Source organism: Cetorhinus maximus, unplaced genomic scaffold, assembly GCF_964194155.1.
Source record: "Cetorhinus maximus unplaced genomic scaffold, sCetMax3.hap1.1 HAP1_SCAFFOLD_58, whole genome shotgun sequence".
In the NCBI taxonomy this organism is placed as follows: domain Eukaryota; kingdom Metazoa; phylum Chordata; class Chondrichthyes; order Lamniformes; family Cetorhinidae; genus Cetorhinus; species Cetorhinus maximus.
In genome coordinates this window covers 682,531-701,980 of record NW_027596104.1, presented here as the reverse complement: position 1 = coordinate 701,980, position 19,450 = coordinate 682,531, and the positions used below count along the sequence as shown (strand labels likewise).

At 47.7% G+C, this 19,450-nt stretch overlaps 1 protein-coding gene across 1 annotated transcript in view; it reads left to right on the top strand.

Annotated features, from left to right (window-relative positions):
• LOC144672830 (uncharacterized) overlaps positions 1–18,907 on the top strand; it is a 491,943-nt gene extending 473,036 nt beyond the window's left edge. Inside the window, exons 7-12 of the mRNA XM_078534810.1 lie at positions 2,005–2,149; positions 5,621–5,697; positions 5,791–5,955; positions 7,897–7,992; positions 16,142–16,237; positions 18,750–18,907. Coding sequence (XP_078390936.1) covers positions 2,005–2,149; positions 5,621–5,697; positions 5,791–5,955; positions 7,897–7,992; positions 16,142–16,237; positions 18,750–18,907 — 737 coding nt within the window. The remainder of the gene's footprint in view (positions 1–2,004; positions 2,150–5,620; positions 5,698–5,790; positions 5,956–7,896; positions 7,993–16,141; positions 16,238–18,749) is intronic.
• The last annotated feature ends 543 nt before the right edge of the window (positions 18,908–19,450 follow it).

The window sequence follows — 19,450 nt, the reverse complement described above, 5'->3', positions numbered from 1 at the left end:
CCCCCTGGCGCCATTCACTACTCCACCATCCCTGCGCTCTCCTCTGGCCCTGCTCTTGTAACAGTCTCAATTGCAATTGACAAAATACTTGACAAGCTATTGGGACAAAAGGCAGACAAGTCGCCATCACCTGATGGCCTGTATCCAATGGTTTTATAGGAAGTGGCTGCAGTGATATTGGAGGCTTTGGACTAAATTTACCAGAACTCACTGGATTCCGGGATTTTACCAGCGGATTTGAAAACTGCTACTTTCACACCCCTGTTCAAGAAGGGAGGGAGAAAAATAGGAGGAAACTATAGGCCACGCAGTGTGACAAATGCCCTTGGGAAAATGCTAGAGTGCATTATTTAGAAGAAATAGGAGGACATTTAGAAACGCTTAAGTTCAAGCAAACAGAGTCAACATGATTTTGTGAAAGGGAAATCATGTTTGACAAATTTGCCAGAGTTCTTTGAGGATATAACAAGCAGAGCTGATAAAGGGAATCTGGTAGATGTTGTGTACCAGAAGGCATTCGATGAGGTGCCACATAAAAAGTTATTGCACAAGATAGGAGCTCATGGTATTGGGGTAATATATTAGCTTTCTCTTCCTGGCCCAACTCTGTCAATCCTCTGGCCCTGCTGTTTATACCACGGGCCCCGCTCTCTGCCCCGCCTGCCCATCTCTCTAACCCCGGGTCCTGCACCCCATCTATCCCCTGACATCACGTTGTTCCCCCCACCCCCACACGGGCCTGCCCTCTACCCCTCTCCCCCGCTCCCGGCCACACCTCCCCCTCTTCTGCTCCTAGTGCTGGACCTTACCTTGAAATTTCATATTTCCTCTATTTGCCTCTCGTCCAACGAAAGACTTGTTTCTCCCTGCATTTGCTGCTGATAGGCTCACTGGTGAACAAATGCATGGAGGAGCCAGTCTGTGAATGGATGAGCAGCTCCACCGCATTGTTGACATCTGAGAAATTTGAAAGTCCAAGATGTTTGTCGGGCCGAGCCCAGAGGATCCGAGGTCTGTAATCCGGCCCGCGGGCCTCCAGCTGGACAAGGCTTTTCTGCACCATCCTCCTTAGATATCACAAAGCATTCAAGTGTTGCAATGTCCACAATTCTTTGAGAATCTGCTCTGTACATACGGGCTCATTAATATGTGTCAGGTAGGGCAAGGGTCACAACACTGTTTGCTAACCTCTGTAAAACACTGTTATTTATACAAATAGGCTGATATTTAATGTAAACGTCATTGTTATTTGTCTGCATTGCTTCTATTTAGATGTAGTTTTTTATTATAATTCTAATATTTATCGATTTGTGCATTGCAATCGTCAGTTACATATGTGTCTGTTTACATTTCGCCTTAACATTTAACTATGTTTCAATTCCAACCCGAAATTTAACTTTACATTCCTTACTTTCAGCATTTAAATCGTAAATATATTATTTAGTTCGTCTAATGCATTACGAAAATACGGTTTACAGCAAGCACCCAATCTATTTATCAATTCAGTATTAGTTTATTCCAGGTTTACTGTATATTTTAGAGATGAAACAGACATAACAGAATCTGATTCAGAATCTAATTTCTCTTGAGGGCTGAGATAGCTCAGGGTATTCCTCACTGACCATCGGGTGTCCCTCACCGACTGCACTCAGTGTTCACCTGGGGAATGTGATAATCAATGATATTTTTCAGTGAATATTCGCCGAGTTTCTTTTCGGTTGAGTTGATGCTGAGGCTATTGTTATTTTCTGTTAAATGAGTATGAATGGTTAATCTAGAATAGAGAATACTGTCTCTGAGCAGTGTGTGAGATGGGGAAGTTGAGCTGTGAGACAGATGGACACCTGGTTCAGAGAAGTAGGAATGATTCCAAGCTGAATTTGCGAAATTTTCAAGCAGGGGGTGAGTAAAAATGGGGCTATTGCTGCTTTGGAGTTTACAATTAATTCGCTGTGTAACTTCAACTATGTTTTATAATAACGTGAATCATATTTTGTCCCTCAGTCGCAGATTCGGCACTCACTGACCCATGTGCAAATCACACCGTCCTGGACCAGACCTGGAGGAGCATCGATTGTAAATGGACTGAGTGCACTGGCCAGTGGATGTGTGATGACAAACTTCAGGAAGGATGGTACCAATTTAAAAGGTAATGTGCAGGTATACATTCTGATAAACTAGGGAAACATATGAAAGTGAGTGCAGAAGCAACAAGTGGAGAGAGGCACAGATCATCTACAATATCACTGGGAAATAGAGAACAAAAGCAAATGAATTTGCCTTTTGTAGATAGCGGTTTGATACAACTGAGCGGATTGCTCGGTCATTTCCGACTCGAGCACATCGCTGTAGGTCAGGAGTCACATGCAGGCCAGTTCAGGTAAGCACGGCAGATTTCCTTCCGAAAGATGAACCAGATGAATTGTTCCGGCAATGCTCGTTGGCTTCACGGTCGCACAGTTACTGTGACTAGCTTTATATTCCAGATGAATTATTTGCATTTAATTTAATAGCTGCAGTGATTGGACTTGAGCCTTTGTCCCGAGGACATGAGCCTGGCTCACTGGGTCACTCGTTTACTGATAATAGCACTGTGCCACAACCACACCATAAGTGGAGAGTAGCGCCATACAATCGACAGGCAATTACCATCACCAATAAGACAGAATCTAACCTTCTGCCCTTGACACCCAAAGGCTTTACCATCGTTCAATCCCCCACTATAAGCTAACTGATTAAGTCCCCACTGAGCACCCTCCATACTCCACAATGCCAGTCCACAAGGCATTGTTCCACATCCACAAAGCACAAATCAGGAGTGTGATGGAATGTTCTCCACTTGCGTGGATAAGTGCATCTCCAACAACTCAAGAAGATCAAGTCCATGCAGGACAAAGCAGCCCCGCTTGATTGGCACCTCATCCAGCACTGTAAACGTTCACTCTTTCCACCATCGACCGGCAGCGGCAGCAGTGTGACCATCTACAAGATGCACTGCGGAATCTTACCAAGGCACCTTAGACAGCACCATCCAAACGCACGGCCCCAAACACCTTGAAGGACAAGGGCAGCAGACACATGGGAAAACCGTCATCTAGACGTTTCCGTCCAACTCACTCAACATTCTGACTTGGAAATATATCGGCCGTTCCTTCACAGTCGCTCGGTCAATGCCCTATAACTCACACCCTAACAGCACTGTGGGTGTACCTACATCACATGGGATGCAGCGGTTCAAGCATGCGGCTCAACACCACCTTCTTAAGAGCAATTAGGGATCGGCAATAATGCTGGTCAACGGTTCCCACATCTCAAAGTATTTTTTTAAAAACCTGGGACAAGGCTTCATCTCAAGTAATGTATCGATTACTGACACCACACTTTCATGATGGAGTCAAGGCGTTGAACAGGGAATAGAGGGGGTTCACCGGAATGGCTCCAGGATTTGGATGGATGAGGGGGAGGATTTGGGGGAGGGGGGTGCTGTGGATGGGATATGGGATGGGGTGGGGGATCTCCAGCTACAGGGGGAGAAACACGGATTGTTCTCGCTCGGGCAGAGAATGGGAACGGAGAGGTTTAGCAGATGTGTTCAAATACATGAATGGAGTGAATAGAGTAGAAAAGGGGAGATTGCTAACATTGCAAAAATAATCGGGAACCAGGAGATAGAGAATGAAAGTCATTGATATAAAAAACAAGTACAATGTGAATTTGAACCTCGTTATGATCTAGGATCCTCTCGGTGTCCCGTCTCCCTGCCCGCTCCCTGATTGGGAACACTCCCTCACCCCACGCGGCCCCTCGACTTCGGCCAGGGAACCGTGGCCGTTCGCCGTCGGGAGGCCTCTCTCTCGGGCAGTTCTCTACATCGATGAAATCTCCCCGTCCCATTTACCTCGGACCACAGATCCCGCACAATCTCCTTCGTGGACCTGTTCCCATCCCTACTCCTTAGAGGACCTCTCACCGACCACTCTCCCTCGGGGACCTCTCTACATGAAAGACATCTCCCCATCCCCTGTACCTCGGGGACCTGACCCCGCAACCTCTCCTTCGTGGACCTCTTCCCGTCCCCACGCCCATGGGGTCCTCTCCTTTTCCCCTGTCCCTCGGGACCTCTACCCATCCTCTATCCCGCGAGGAACTGTATCCATCGCCTCTCTCTTGGTGAACAGCCCCCCTCACCCCTCCATCGAGGACCTCTCCCCGTCCCATCTCCGACGTGAAACTCTCCCCATCCGCTCTCCCACGGCGACCACTCCCTATCCCCACTACCTCTGGGAACTCACCCTGTTTCCACGCCCTCGGGCACCTCTCCCCACCCCATCTCCCTTGGGGACGTTTTCTCGTCCCCTCTTCCACGGGGAAATAACCCTGTCCCCTCTCACAAGGGGACCTCTCTGCTTTCTCTCTCCCTCAGTCACCTCTCCCTGATCCCTCTGCTGCGAGTACATCTCTCTGTCCCCTCTCCTTCGGGAAACTCTCCCTCTGCCCTATTCCTCTGGGTACTCTCCCTGTTAACTTTCCCTCGGGCACCTCTCACCCACGCCCTCACTCTCGGGGACTTCGCCCTGTTCCATCTCGCTTGGGGACCTCTCCATATTCCCTACCCCTCGGGGAACTCTCTATTCCCTATCCATCGGGAACACCTGCCTGCCCTACTGCCTTTTCCCTCTCGATCAAGGACCGCAACCCATCCCTTCTCTCAAACTAACCTCCCTATGTTCCCTCATCAACGGGCACCTCTACGTCCCCAATCCCCATCCGGTACCTTTACCCTTCCCCACTCTCTGAGGGACCTCTCCCCATCCCCGCTCACTCTGGGAACTCTCCCCGCCCGAACTCCCACCGGAACCTCTCACTGTTTCCTCTCAGTTGGTGACCTCTCCCTGCTGCATATCCCTCGGGGACCGCTCCCCATCCCTTCTCCACCGGGAGTATCTCCCTGTCCCCATTGCTTTTTCCCTCTCATTCGAGGACCTCTCCCCGCCCCTTCTCCTTCAGTGACCACACCTTTTTCCCTTCCCTCGGTGTCCATCCCTCTGCCCTCTCCCTCTGGGAAAACTCATGTCACCTCTCCCTCGTTTACCTCTCCCTGTTCCCTCTCCATCGGGGACCTCTCCCCCTCCAACTCCCCTACAGGGAACTCTCCCCAGCCCCTTACCCCCGGTAACCACTCCACGTCCCCGCTCCCTCTGGGAACACTCCACGGCCCCACGCTCTCGGCGACTTCTCCCCGTCCCCACTCCCTCTGGTACATCTCCCCGATCCCTCTCCCTCGGGGACCTCTGCCTGTCCCCGCTCACTCGGTGACGTCTCCCTGTCCCCACTCCCTCGGGTAACTCTCCCTGTCACTCTTAGTTCTCGCTACATATGGGCCCCTAATTAGTTACACTGCGCATGTGCAGCTCGCTTCCCATTCAGCAGGTCTGTAGCTCGCTCCCAGTCTGTGTCATTCCTGGAATGGGAGATTTTCAGTTCAATGAGGTGGAACAGAAGGGGACTTGGATTAATGGGACAGATCTTTCAAAGAGCTTAGTTGGGACATGGTGGAACTAGTGGCCTCATTCTGAGCTGTGCATCCCTTAATCCTATGATTCTCTGATTGATGTTTCAGTTCTGGTGGATTGAAGATTCCGGACACACTCATCCCATTCGGCAGCTGTTCCACAACCTCTTCAGGCTGGTTAAATGGTGTGTTCAGACTTTATAATATCAGATTTACATTCACTGTCCAGCACTGTTCACATTGGTTCCATCCTTCAATATCTATAAACGTAATTTCAGGTTCACATCCCACCGTGGGACAGGGGGAAGTAACCAGGACAGTTTGTTTTACCTCGGGTGAAAATCGCTGCTTCTGGACCCGAGAGATAAAGATTAAAAACTGCAGCAGTTACTTCGTTTACGAGCTGAAGCCGGTGCCAGGATGTGATGCTGCTTATTGCACAGGTACATTGCTGTTTATAAATGACCCAGGAGGGTGGCTCTGGATGTGCCAGATCACTCACTGAAATAACAATGTTCCGCCTGCTCCTCATTGCTGCAAGAACCACAAGGAATAATGACCGGAAAAATAAATTAAACTTTTTAGCAGAACTATAGGGAACCGAATCAGACTCTGTTTCCATCACGGTCAATAAACAGCCCACCGCTTGATAAAGTCATAGGTTTTAGTGAGTGCGACAGGGGTAGAGAGGAGGGAAGAGGGAGATTGGTTTATGGAGGGATTAACAATGCTTAAATCCCAGGCAGCTGAACACACGCTTGTCAATGTTGGGGATCTGGAATTGGAGAAGTAGAGAGTAATTTGATGGTTGAGGGCCTCGTAGGAATATTATTGAGAAGCGGTGTTGCGGCTGTGGTAGTGAACTGTGGACCATGTTCTTGGGGGTGCATGACCATCAAGAATTTCGGCACCAAAATAAGGGCCCGAATTTTCTGGTCTCAGAACCGTGTAACTTTGGGTGCAAATGGGGAAATGTGCGGGGACCCAGTGGAATTTCCGAAGCACACTCATGCCCGTGAGGATTAAAGTTATGATCGGCTGCTACCCGTTGCTGGGACTCTACGCAAAACTCTCTGGTAAAATCCAATAGAATATTCCATCTTCGGCAGGCGGGCGGCCTCGCTCCCGGGAGATACCCCAAAAAAATTCACTGGGGAAGCCCCTGGAAGTCCCCAGGTGAAGGCTGCACGGAAATTGCACAGGAAGTTTGAAATTACGCTGGACAATTAGCCAGCACCAGGAACAATCTGATTATCCGATTTAAGTTGAGGAGTTTGGATCGTTTTGACTCTCGTAGTTGAATAATTACCCAGAAAAGATGCTCTTTTCTCGTAGCACTGAGCCCCGCGCTGGACGCCTCCTCTTCCACCCTGACCCCGGATGCACTGTGATAAACTACTGACCTCTGGATCACCTCCCCAAACCCCAACAGCGCTCCCCCGACCATCTCCGCAGGCTCTGACTACCTTCCAAGCCTGACCAACAACGAAACTCCTGATTAAGGTCCCCATTCCCTACAACTGACTACCCCCACACACACCATCGAGTAACCCACAATTACCTTCCCACCGTGGCTACACCCTCTCACCGTGTCCTCCCAAATCTCACGGCTAACCTCCCTATTTCCTGACTACACCCCCACCAGCCGCATGACAATCACCCCCTTCTTCAGGCTACCCCCAGCTCCAACCCCAACAACTTGTCTGGAGAGCCACTGACAACTTCGCCTCTCAAAGGACCCCAGTCACCCACGCCCATCAAAGCCCCATTCCCCCCAGAACCTCCACACTCAGCCGAGCCCTCTTACAATCCAAACCCACCCCATTTACACATCCACCATCTACCGCACATCACACCTTACTCACTAACCTTCACCCAGGCTCCTTAAAGTGGATGGGGCATAAAAAACGTGTCTGCCACACGACAGCGAGTTCTGCAAAAAGGGGACGTCTCTTCAGTAGCTCTAACAGCGCAGGCCTGCACTGGAAGGTCTCCAGGTGGTGCGGCCATGCACATTTCTCCTCAGGCTGAGGGGGATGTAGTGCCTGAGGCGGGTGGGATGTACTGAGTAATGAGAGTGGGATGTCGTCATTCAGGGGAGTGGGATGTCGTGATTGAGGGGATTGAGACGCAGTGCCTGAGTGGAACAGGATGTAATGTTTTGCGGGGAGAGGAATGCAGTTACTGAGGGGAGTTGGCTGCATTGGCTGCAGGGAGAGGGATGCAATGCCTGAGGGGATTGTGTTTTACTAATTTGGGTATAGCGAGGAGTGACAGGAAATATCTAATGAATTGAATGATGTTCTTAACATAATTAACAAGTACATGCTCTCTTGAGGTGAGCTGCAGTCTGCAATCTCCCATGTCTCATTAAATCATTGCAGATCCAGGGACAACACCAACTCTGAAACCTGAGGAACAGTCGACTCCTGAATACAATGTCACTGCATCATCGAGCCCAACGGGATCTGCAATAACAGGTATCAGTCTGGAGGGAAATGTCTACACAAAATCCTCACACGTTTGACCTCTGAAATCTCACACTGAACGAACTGGAATGTACTGAGTGAGGGGAGCGGGATGCAGTGACTGAAGTGTGTCTGATGCAGTGACCGTGGAGAGTGAGATGCAGTGAATAAGGGGAGTGGGATACAGTGACTGAGGGATGTCGGATGCAGTGACTGTGGGGAGCTGGATGTAGTGACTGAGGCGAGTGGGACGCCGTGAATGAGGGGACCTGGATGCAGTGAATGATAGGAGTGGGATGCAGTGACTGATAGAATGGGATACCGTGAATGGGGGGACCTTGATGCAGTGGCTGATGGAGTGTGATGGAGTTGTTTAGGGGAGTGTGATGCAAATGAGAGGTGTGAGATGCAGTGAATTAGGGGATTGAAATGTTTTTACTTAGTGGAGTGGATTGTGGTGCTTAGGCTGCGGCCAGTGTGTTATATTTTCTGAGAGGAGTGGGATTATTGAACGCAGGGAGTGGGATGTACAGAGTAGGGTGATGGAATTCTGTTACTCTCAGTGGTCATATTTATGAATGGGTGTAGTGTCGTGCTGTCTTCGAGACGATTGGTTCATCCTTAGATTGGCATCTGTGTTTTACTGAACACTAATATGCACTCTTCAGGTTTACGGTCACTCATGCGCTGATATCTGTTAATTTTCTGATGGGAGTGGGATGCAGTGATTGAAGGGATAGCGATGCAGTGAGTGAAGGAATTGTGATGAAGTGACGGAGCAGAGTGGGATGTAGAGATTGAGGGGAGTGGGATGAAGTGACTGAAGGGATTATGATGCATTGACGGAGGAGCTTGGGATGCAGTGACGGAGAGGAGTGAGATACAGTGGCTGAGGGGAGTGTTTTTCAGTGAATGAGGGGAATGTGTTTCAGTTACTGGGTTATAGCCAGGAGTGACAGAGTGACATCGGTTTCAGTCTGTTTAAATAATGAAGTGAATAATTTTCCAAACTTTCCAACCAAGTAAATGATATCTTGAGGTGATCTGCATTCTGCAATCTGTAAACCCTCCTTCCTTCATTGCATATCCAGGGACAAGAACAACTCCAGAATCTGAGGCGCAGACGACCGGAAAATCCAGTGTAACTGCATCAACGAGCCCAACCACATCTGAACTAGAAGGTACCAATCTGCAGCGAATAATCTAAAGAAAATATTTACACATTTGATCTCCGAAATCTCATCCTGAACGAAGTGGTATGCAGTGACTGAAGGAAGTGGGATATGGTGACTGAGGGGAGTAGGGGCGTTGTTACAGAAGGAATTGGGATTTAGTGTTGGAGCGGATTGGGATGTACTGGTTGAGGTGAATGTGATACAGTGACTGAGGGGAGTATGATGTCGTGGCGGAGGGGAGTGCGATCCAGTGACTGAGGGGCATGTGATGCTGTAGCTATGGAGGCTACGAGGTTGTGACTGAGGGTAGTGTGATGCAGTGACTGAGGGGCATAGGAGGCATTGACTGAGGGGTGTGGAAAGAAGTTACCAAGGGGAGTGGGATCTATTGACTGAGGGGAGTGGGATGTAGTGACTTAGGGGAGTGTGATGCAGTGACTGAGGGGAGTGTGATGCAGTGACTTAGGGGAGTGGGATGAAATTACTAAGGTGTGTGGGATGCAGTGATTGAGTGAAGTTGGATGCTGGGACTGAATGGAGTGAAATGTAGCGACTGAGGGAGTTAGAATGCAGGAACTGCGTAGAGTGGGATGCAACGATTGAGGGGGGAAGAATGCATGACTGAGGGGAGTGGGATGCAGTGATTGCAGGCAGCGGTATGCAGTGACTGAGTTGATTGGGAAGTTTTTACTGAGGGAAATTACTTTCAGTGGATAGTTCATTGGGCTGCATTGACTGAGGCCATTGTGCTGTATTGTCTGAGGAGAGTAGGATTATTGAACGCGGGGAGAGATGTGGAGACTGACGTGCTGGAATTCTGAGACTTTAGGTGGTCGCATTTATGAATCGGGGCAGTGTGGTGCTGTTGCCGAGCCGACTGGTTCACATTTAGATTGGCATCTGTGATTTATTGAACATTAGTATGAATTGCTTAATTCTCTGTCACTTCCGTGCTGACCTCTGTTTATATTGAGAGTAGTGGGATGCAGTGACGGAGGGCAGTGGGTTGTACTGGTTGAGGGGAGTGTGATACAGTTACAGAGTGGAGTGTGAGGCAGTGACTGAGGGGAGTGGTATGCAGTGACTTCGGGGAGTATGATGCCATGACTGAGGAGAGTGTGATGCAGTGGCTGTGGTCAGAAGGAGGCAGTGACTGAGGGGAGTGGGAAGCAGTGACTGAGTAGTGTACGAGGCACTGACTGAGGGGAGTTTCATGAACTTACTAAGGGGCGGGGATGTATTGACTGAGGGGTGTGGGATGCAATGACTGAGGGGTGTGGGATGCAGTGACTTAGTGGAGTTGGATGCTGGGACTGAGTGGATTGTAATGCAGCAGCTGAGGGAGCGGGATGCACTGATTGAGGGGAGTGGGATGCAATGACTTCGGGGAGTGGGATGCAATGGCCGATGGGTATGGGATTCAGTGCCTGAGTGGATTTGCATGCTGGGACTCAGTGGAGTGGAATGCAGCGACTGAAGGAAGTAAGATGCAGGGACTGAGGGGAGTGTGATGCAGTGAGTGAGGGGAGTGTGATGCAGGGAGTGAGGGGAGTGGGATGTAGTGAGTGAGGGGAGTGGGATGCAGTGAGTGAGGGGTGTGGGATGCATTGATTGTGGCGAGTGGGATGCAGTGACTGAGTAGAGTGGGATAAAGTGACTGAGGAGAGTGAGATGCAGTGGCTGAGGGAAGCGCGATGTACTGACTGAGGGGAGTGGGTTGCAGTTTCTTAGGGGAGTGGGATGCAATGACTGAGGGGTGTGGGATGCAGTGACTGATTGGAGTTTGATGCTGCGACTGAGTGGAGTGGAATGTAGCGACTGAGGGAAACAAGTTGCCGGGACTGCGGAGAGTATGATGCAGCGATTGAGAGGGGTAGGATGCATGACCGAGGGGAGTGGGATGCAGTGACTGCGGGAAGTGGTATGCAGTGACTGAGTGGATTGGCATGTTTTTACTTCGGGGAATGACTTTCAGTGGATGAGATAATTGGGCTGCATTGACTGAGGCCAGTGTGCTGTATTGTCTGAGGAGAGTAGGGTTATTGAACGCGGGGATAGATGTAGAGACTGACGTGTTGGAATTCTGTGACCGTAGGTGGTCGCAATAATGAGTCGGGGCAGTGTGGTGCTGTCGCCGAACCGACTGGTTCACACTTAGATTGGCATCTGTGATTTATTGAACATTTGTATGAACTGTTTAACTTTTCTGTCACTCACGCGCTGACCTCTGTTTATATTGACAGCAGTGGGATGCAGTGGCGGTAGGGAATGGAATGCAGTGGCTGCAGGGAGCGGGGTGCAGTGCCTGAGGAGAATTGGTTTCAGTCACTGGGGTATAGCCATGCATGAGATTGACATTGGCGTGATTCAGACAGAGGATCAAAAAATTTGTATCACTTTCTAAACATTACTACCAAGTACATCACCTCTTGAGGTGATCTGCACTCTGCAATCTCCCATGTCTCCTTATCTCATTGCAGAACAAGGGACAACACCAACTCTGAAATCTGAGGAACAATCCACTCGTGAATATACTTTTACTGCATCATCCAGCCCAACAGCTTCTGAACTAACAGGTATCAGTCTGGAGGCAATATTCTACAGAAAATCTTCACACTTTTGATCTCTGAAATTTCACACTGACGGAACTGGAATGTAGTGCCTGAGAGGAACGGGATGGAATGGTTGAAGGGTGTCTGATGCATTGACCATGGGGAGTTGAATACCATGACTCGGGGGAGAGGGGTGCAGTGACTGAATTATGTGGCATTCCGTGACTGTGGGGAGTGTGATGCAATGACGGAGGGAATGGGGAAGCAGTGAATGATGGGATAATAAAGTAATGACTGAGAGTTATGGGATCTAGTGAATGAGAAGAGTGGGATGTCATGCCTGAGGGGAATGGAATGTCCTGACTGAGGGGAGGGGGTCCTAGTAACTGATGGGAGTTGGATCTCCTGACCGAGGGAAGTGGATTTTCATGACCGAGGGGAGTGGGATGTTATCATCGAGGTGCATGTGTGGTAGTGGGATGCAGTGACTGAGGGGAGTGCGACTTAGTGACTTATGGGAGTGAGATTACTGATGGAGTGGTGTGGGATGTAGGGACTGAGGGTAGTGGGATGCAATGCTTGAGCGAAGTGGGATGTAGTGACTGAGGGGCATAGGAGGTAGTGAGTGAGGGAGTGGGACGCAGTTGCTGGTGCACGTGGGATGTAGTGACTGAGGGAAGAGGGATGTAGTGACTGAGGGGAGTGGGATGTAGTGAGTCAGGGGAGTGTGATGTCTTGATTGAGGATATTTAGATGCAGTGCCTGAGGGGAGCAGGATGCAATGACTGCGGGGAGTGGGAAGAATTTACTTTGGGGAGTGGGATGCATTGGCTGCGTGGAGTGGGATGCAGTGACTGAGGGGAGTTGGTTTTAGTAATTGGGCTATAGCTGGGGGTGACAGAGTATAAGTAATGAGTGGAATCATGTTCCAAACATTATTAACAAGTAAATGCTGTCTTGAGCTGATGTGCAGTCTGCAATCTCCCATATCTCCTTACTTCATTGCAGATCCAGGGACAACAGCAACTCCAAAATCTGAGGAACTGTCGATTCGAGAATCCACTGTCCCTGCATCATCTAGCCAAACAGGATCTGAAATGACAGGTGTCAGTCTGGAGGGAATATCCTCCAGAATATCTTCACACATATGCTCTTCGAAATGTTGTTTTGTGGGGAAGTGGGATTGAATTTTTGAGGGGAGTGGGAAGTTGAGACTGAGGAAATTGGGATATTTTTACTGAGTGTATTGAGATGCAGTGGATGACGGGATGGCGTGCATTGACTGAGGCCAGTTTGTTGTATTGTCTGAGGGGAGTGGTATTATTGAGCGTGGGGAATGGTATGTAGAAATTGATGGGCTGCAATCCTGTGACTGTGGCTGGTTATATTTATGAATCTGGGCAGTCTGCTGCTGTCGCCGAGCCGAATGTTTCAGACTTAGCTTGGCATCTGTGTTTTACTGGACAGTAAAATCTACTGTTCAGGTTCTCTCTCACTCCTGCGCTGACGTCTGTTTATATTCATTTACTACATATCCAGGGTCTTCCACAATTCAGAAACCCGAAGATTCAACAACTGAAACATCCACTGAGAAATCACCTTCTAAACGTACTGGGCCTTTCACTGCAGGTATCTGTCTTGTGGGATTAAATCAATAACATTCTTTACCCAAAGTGCACTCCCCGAGAGGCACTTATTCTCAATAATGCAAGAATTCTCCGATGAAAAATTGTCATTCCCCATCTCCAGTCTTCCTCTGAATTATCCCTTCAGGAGAGGGGAGTACAGTCCGGTCTTATGATCGATCTGTAAGTATCTGTGGAAATTATATATGCACTCTATGCGTTCCTTACTAACGATCGGTACAGGGTCAGCACGTTATAACAGGAGAGTTAGATTCTGACACTGTGTGCTGGAACTGAGGGTGTGGGATTTACACCACAGGAATAGGCCACTCTGACCAATTGGTCCACTCTGGGGGTCATTCTGCACACGACTATTCTGCATCCTCCTTCATCCAGCCCAATTCATCTGTTCTATTATCACTCATGAGTATAAAGTCATTTTTTAAAAAAAAATATACTTATTGTAATTGACTATTTCATACTTTATCTTCATCTGAAACGCTCGGTCTCTCCCTTTGACCACCCAGTGTTTTTTTTTATCTCTGACTCTGTCTCTCTCTGCATCTATCAATCTGTCATTTTCTCTATATCGTTACCTTTCTACATTTCTCTATGTCTCTCTCTCCCATTATCAGCAACTTTACTTGTCAACCTGCAAATGTCCTATTTCCGTAGCAACTAGAATTTATGAGTTGTAGTGGCTGATGGAGACTCCATTCACGGTCTGAATGTATTCAAACGTAGTTACTGAGGTAACATGGATGTAGTGACTGAGGGGACTGGGATGTAGTGACTGAAGTGACTGGAATGTCGTGACTGAGGGTAGTGGGATGAAGTGACTGAGGCGACTGAGATGCTGTGATTGAGGAGAGCGGGATGTAGTAAATGAATGGAGTGGAATGCAGTGACTGAGGAGAGTGGGATGTATTGACTGAGGGGAGTGGGATGTAGTGGCTGAGGGGAGTAGGATGCTGACTCTGTGAAGATTCGCAATGAGTCAGTTTTGGAAGTCGAATGTGTTGATTGAATTTATAGCCTCTACCTAGTTCGCAGTCTGTGTTGACAGACGGAAGATTCATCAGATAGGTTATAAACACAGCTGCCTGACGTTCTCTAGACAGTTCTGGCAAATAAGGTTGAGCTGTTTAAGGGGATCACCATATTGCCCCTTTTCTCTCACCCTTTATTCCATATCGAGGGACATTGACAACTAAGGAACCTTAGGAACAATCTACCAGAGAATCCAGTGAGAGACTATCCTCTATCTCACCTTTGTCTCTAGACTTAGGTATCTGCTCTGTGGCGTTCTTTCTAAGCTGATCCTTCACTCATTGTGAGTCAACAATGACTCAGACACAGAGATTTATCCTATATCTTGCTGAGGGTGTGGGATGCCGTGACTGAAGTCTGTGTGATTTTGAGCAGAGTCACAGGGGTGAACTGATGAACTTTTAGCGCAATAATAACATGTTTATTAATATATATATATATATATATGTAATATATATATAATATATATGTATATATATAATATACATATACACACATATGATATATAAATAAATATATATACATATATATATATATATATATATATATTTTTACATATATAGATTTGTAAGGATACCGCAAGATACAAAGCTATCCCATACTCTAATTTTCACAGTATGTTCACAGGCCATGTAAACTATGACACCCTGTGATCATGTAAACTATACCCTGGCATCAAGTGACAGATGCCACCTCAACCAGATGCTATGGATCTCTCATCAACTTCTCCCAGGCACGTTTCACACCAGGGCTTGCCCTGCTAACCACACTCTGTCTTTCATGTGAAGAATCCCATTCTCCACTATCCAAGACCTCAGCTTGGAATCTTCTCCCAAACTGGCGCTTTCTCTCGTTCACCTTCCACAATTCTTCAGCTGCGGGTTTCAAGCTCTCTTTCTGATGCTATTCTTCCCTGAGCCGCCACATGCATCCAAGCTGTCTTCCATGTGCTCTCTCTCACCGAATGAGCTATAACAGTGCAGTACCTTCACATGTCCTAGCAAAGAGATACAGACATTCAGCCATCTTTTCAGTCATTCTTGCCTCTTACAAGCCCTTTCGGCTTTAAGTCTGATTTATGCAGTTTTTGTCTCTTTAAATCTGAAGATTTGATACATTCGCTCTGCCCCTCCCCCTTAACTTCATTAACAGGACCCATTCCAGGTTCCTGCCCTTCCTTCGCCCACAAGGCCTGCTTGGACATTCCTTCTGTTCCACTGCCCTGGATGTTGCGGCCTTCACTTTAGAATTGGATTGTTTATCTGTCCCCTTTGCACCAGTCCCTCTGGTAGATACTTTCATCCAATTTTAGCTTGGGACTAACTATCTTCCCCTTTTATGTGACTTCTGCTTGGCAAGTGGCTCACAAACAACCTGGTGCAGTTTTTCTTCTGTTTGTGTCTGGGGGAGTGACCTGCGTCTCTGGGCCACTGTTGCTGGGCAATAGCACGGTTTTTATCTGCTCTTGCGTTTGCTTAGCTTATTAAGTCATATACTTTCAATAGGAATGAGAGCACCATTTTAAAGTGAAACTGAAACTCAACTTGACATTTCCTAACACTCAAAATCAGAAATACAAATGCAACTTAAACTTTAAAACTGACATCCACTCCTAACACCTACAAATACCACTCTAAGCTACTTAAACTATCTTTATGTCATAAAATGGGTGACGGTCACTGAAGCTTCATGTTAAATGGTTGAAATTTCCAGGTGTCCACAGTCCTCCTTCCCTCATCGCCCTCCTCCTTTATTGCAGATGCCGGGACTTCCCCACCTCTGGAACCCGAGGAACAATCGACAAGTGAATTCGTTGATATTTCAGCCTCTATTTCAGCGAAGACTTCAAGTACAGGTATCTGCAACGTGGGGTTGATTCTAAACTGATCCTTCACTTGTTTGGCTCCAGGAGGATGCAATCTAAGGGTTTATTCTATATCTAATAGAGGGAACTTGATGTAGTCTCAGTGGGCAATGGTATGCAATTTTTCATTAAAGTAGGATGTGGTGATTGTGGGAGTGGGGTGCATCCTCTCAGCAGAGTGGGGTATGGTGACAGAGGGGAATGGGATTTTGTGACTGAGCAGAGTGAGATGTAATGACTGAACGCAGGTCGATCCAGTGACTGAGGGGATTGGTCTGATCCAATGTGACTGAGTGGAAAGGGACGTAGTGACTGAGCGGAGTGGGACACAATGAGTGAGGGGAGTGGGATTTAATTACTGAGGGAGCTGGGATGCAGTAAGTGAGGGGATTGGGATTGGCTGAGTGACTGGAATGGGAGCGAGTGACCTGGCAATGGGATATAGCGACTAATCAGATTGGGATGGAGTCAGTGAGGGGAATGTAATTGAGCGACTGAGGGGCAAAGGATGTAGTGTGTGAGGGGAGTGAGTGTTGTGACTGAAGTGAGTGATGTGTTGAGACTGATGTGAGTAGGATGTTGTGACTGAGCAGAGTGCGATCTTTTGACTGAGCGGAGTGGGATGTAACAAACGAGGGAGTGTGAGCTAGTGGCTGAGGGGAGTGGGGTTTTGTGACTGAGCGGAGTGGGATGTAACGAATGAGGGAGTGTGAGGTAGTGACTGAGGGGAGTGGCGTTTTGTGACTGAGCGGATTGGGATGCAGCGACTGAGCGGTGGAATCCTAATTTGGATTTTCCCCAATTTTACATCACATTCTCGCCACTTGCAATCTGCTCTCTCTTTAACCGTGCTTTATGCAGCTTTTGACTCTGTATATCTGAAGCATGTTGCATTTCACTCTTCCCCTCACTCTTAACTTAATTAACATGACCTGCTTGAGACTTTCTCCTGTTCCACACCCATAGATTTCATGGTATTTTCTTCAGTTTGGGACTGGTTATTTGTCACCTTTGCTCTAATCTCTCTGGCAGATACTTTGCACCAAATTTATCTTGGGACTAGCTATCTGGCACTTTTCCGTGGCTTCATTTGGCAACATTCTTGAAAGCCAGCAGACCTCCAACAGCTTCCCACACAAGCTGCTGTCTTTCTTACTCCGTGTGTGACTGTGAGATATACGTGCCTGACTAGACCCCTGTTGCTGGGCAACAGCATTATTTTATTATAAACTTGTGTTTGCTTAATTAATAAGTTGCAAACACTCATTAGATATGAAGAACTTTTTAAAACTGAAACCAAAATCCATGTTGACCTCTCTCATCAAACAAGTACAGAAATGCAAAACCAGCTTAGACTTTAATATATGTACTAAGATGTGTGACGTTTACTGAAGCTTCATGTCAAACAGGTGAAATTTCCTTTTTCCCCAACTCCTCGCTCCCTCATCTCCCTCCTCCGTTATAGCAGATCCAGGGGCCTTACTAACTCCAGAACCAACAGAACAATCGACGACAGAATCCGTTGATATTTCTCCCTCTGTATCAGCAAAGACTTCAGGTATCTGCACAGTGGGGTTGTTTCAAAATGGATTGTTCACTTAATTTCTTCTTCATATCACACTTGTTCCTAAGTGGACTCTTTGTCCCCGGAGTGAGCTCACTCACATGTCCCCATTGAAAAAATATATATCAGAGCGATTAATGGGGCCAGAACGTGCAAGTGTGAATGCAGGACTCGTTCTCAATCAAATGCAATATTCAATCTCTTATAAACGGGATGTGAAAGATTGCGAGAGGAAAATGATATGTAATATTCCATTAAACTAGACTGCAGTGACTGAGGGAGTGGGTTGTAATATCTTAGCAGATATTAACTGACTGAGTGGACTAGTATTTAGTGTTTAAAGTTGTAGTCACTAAGGGCAGTGTGATGTAGTGACTTAGTGGAGTGAGATGTAGTGACTTAGTGAAGCAATGACTGACAGGATTAGTAATGTAGTGAAGGAGATGACTGGGATGCAGTGACTGAGTGGAGTGTGATGTAATGATTCCGGGGGTGGGACGCACTGACTAAGGGCTGTGGGTTGGAACTACTGAGGGGGCGGGTTGCAATGACTGAGCGGAGTGAGATGGAGTGAGTGAGGGGAGCGGAAAGCAATCCGTGAGGGGAATGGGAAGTAGTCAATGAGGAGAGTAGGACTTAGTGACTGAGGGGAGAGAGTTGTCGTGACTGAGGGGAGTGGGGTAGAGCGAATGAGGGGAGAAAGCTCTAATGAATGGAGGGAGTGGGATATAGTGAGTGAGGTCAATGGGGCGCAGCGACTGAGGGGACTGGGAGTTAGTGACTGGGGTAAAATCAGGTGTGACAGAGCAGAGTAACATTTGTGTATTCCAAATTATATAATTATGAATTGAAACATTTTCTAAACTTTGCTACCAGTAGCATGGTCTCTTGGGCTGACAAGTGCTCTGCAATCTCCCATCTCTCCTTGCTTCATTTCAGATCCAGGAAAAACACCAACTCCGGAATCTGAGGAATACTCGACTCGAAAATCTACTCTCCCTGAATCATCCAGCAAGAAAGGATGTGAAATATCAGGTAGCAGTCTGGAGATGATATTCTGCAGAAAATCTTCACAAAATGTGTTCGCTGCAAACTGATACTGCAGATTGTGGGATGTGCTGACTGATGGGAGTGGGATGATGTGACTGAGGGGAGTGGCATGTAGTCAGTGGGGGCAGTGTGATTTATAGACTGAAGGGACTGGTATGTAGTCAGTGAGGGTAATTGGATGCGTTGACTCAGGGCGAAGTATGTAGTGACTGAGTCGAGTGGGACACGGGCTGAAGGGAATTATATGCACAGCCTTTAGGGAGCGGGATGCAGTGACTGAGGGGAGTGGTGCGCAGTGAGTGAGGGGAACGGGACGTAGTGACTGATGGGTGTTGAACGTAGTCAGTTTGGGGAGTGGGATGCAGTGAATATGGGCAGTTGGACGCAGTGAGTCAGCACATTGGAATTTAGTGATTGAGGGTATTTTGTAGCCCCTTTTCTCTCTTCCTCCATTTTCCAGTCACATATCTTCACTCTCACACTTGTTTGTCTCACTCTGTGATCTCTTATCGCTTAGTTCAGTTGTTTGTCACTTGTTCCTTCACTCCTGTTCCCCGCTCCATGCTGAAGTTTTAGTTTTGCTGGTTTAT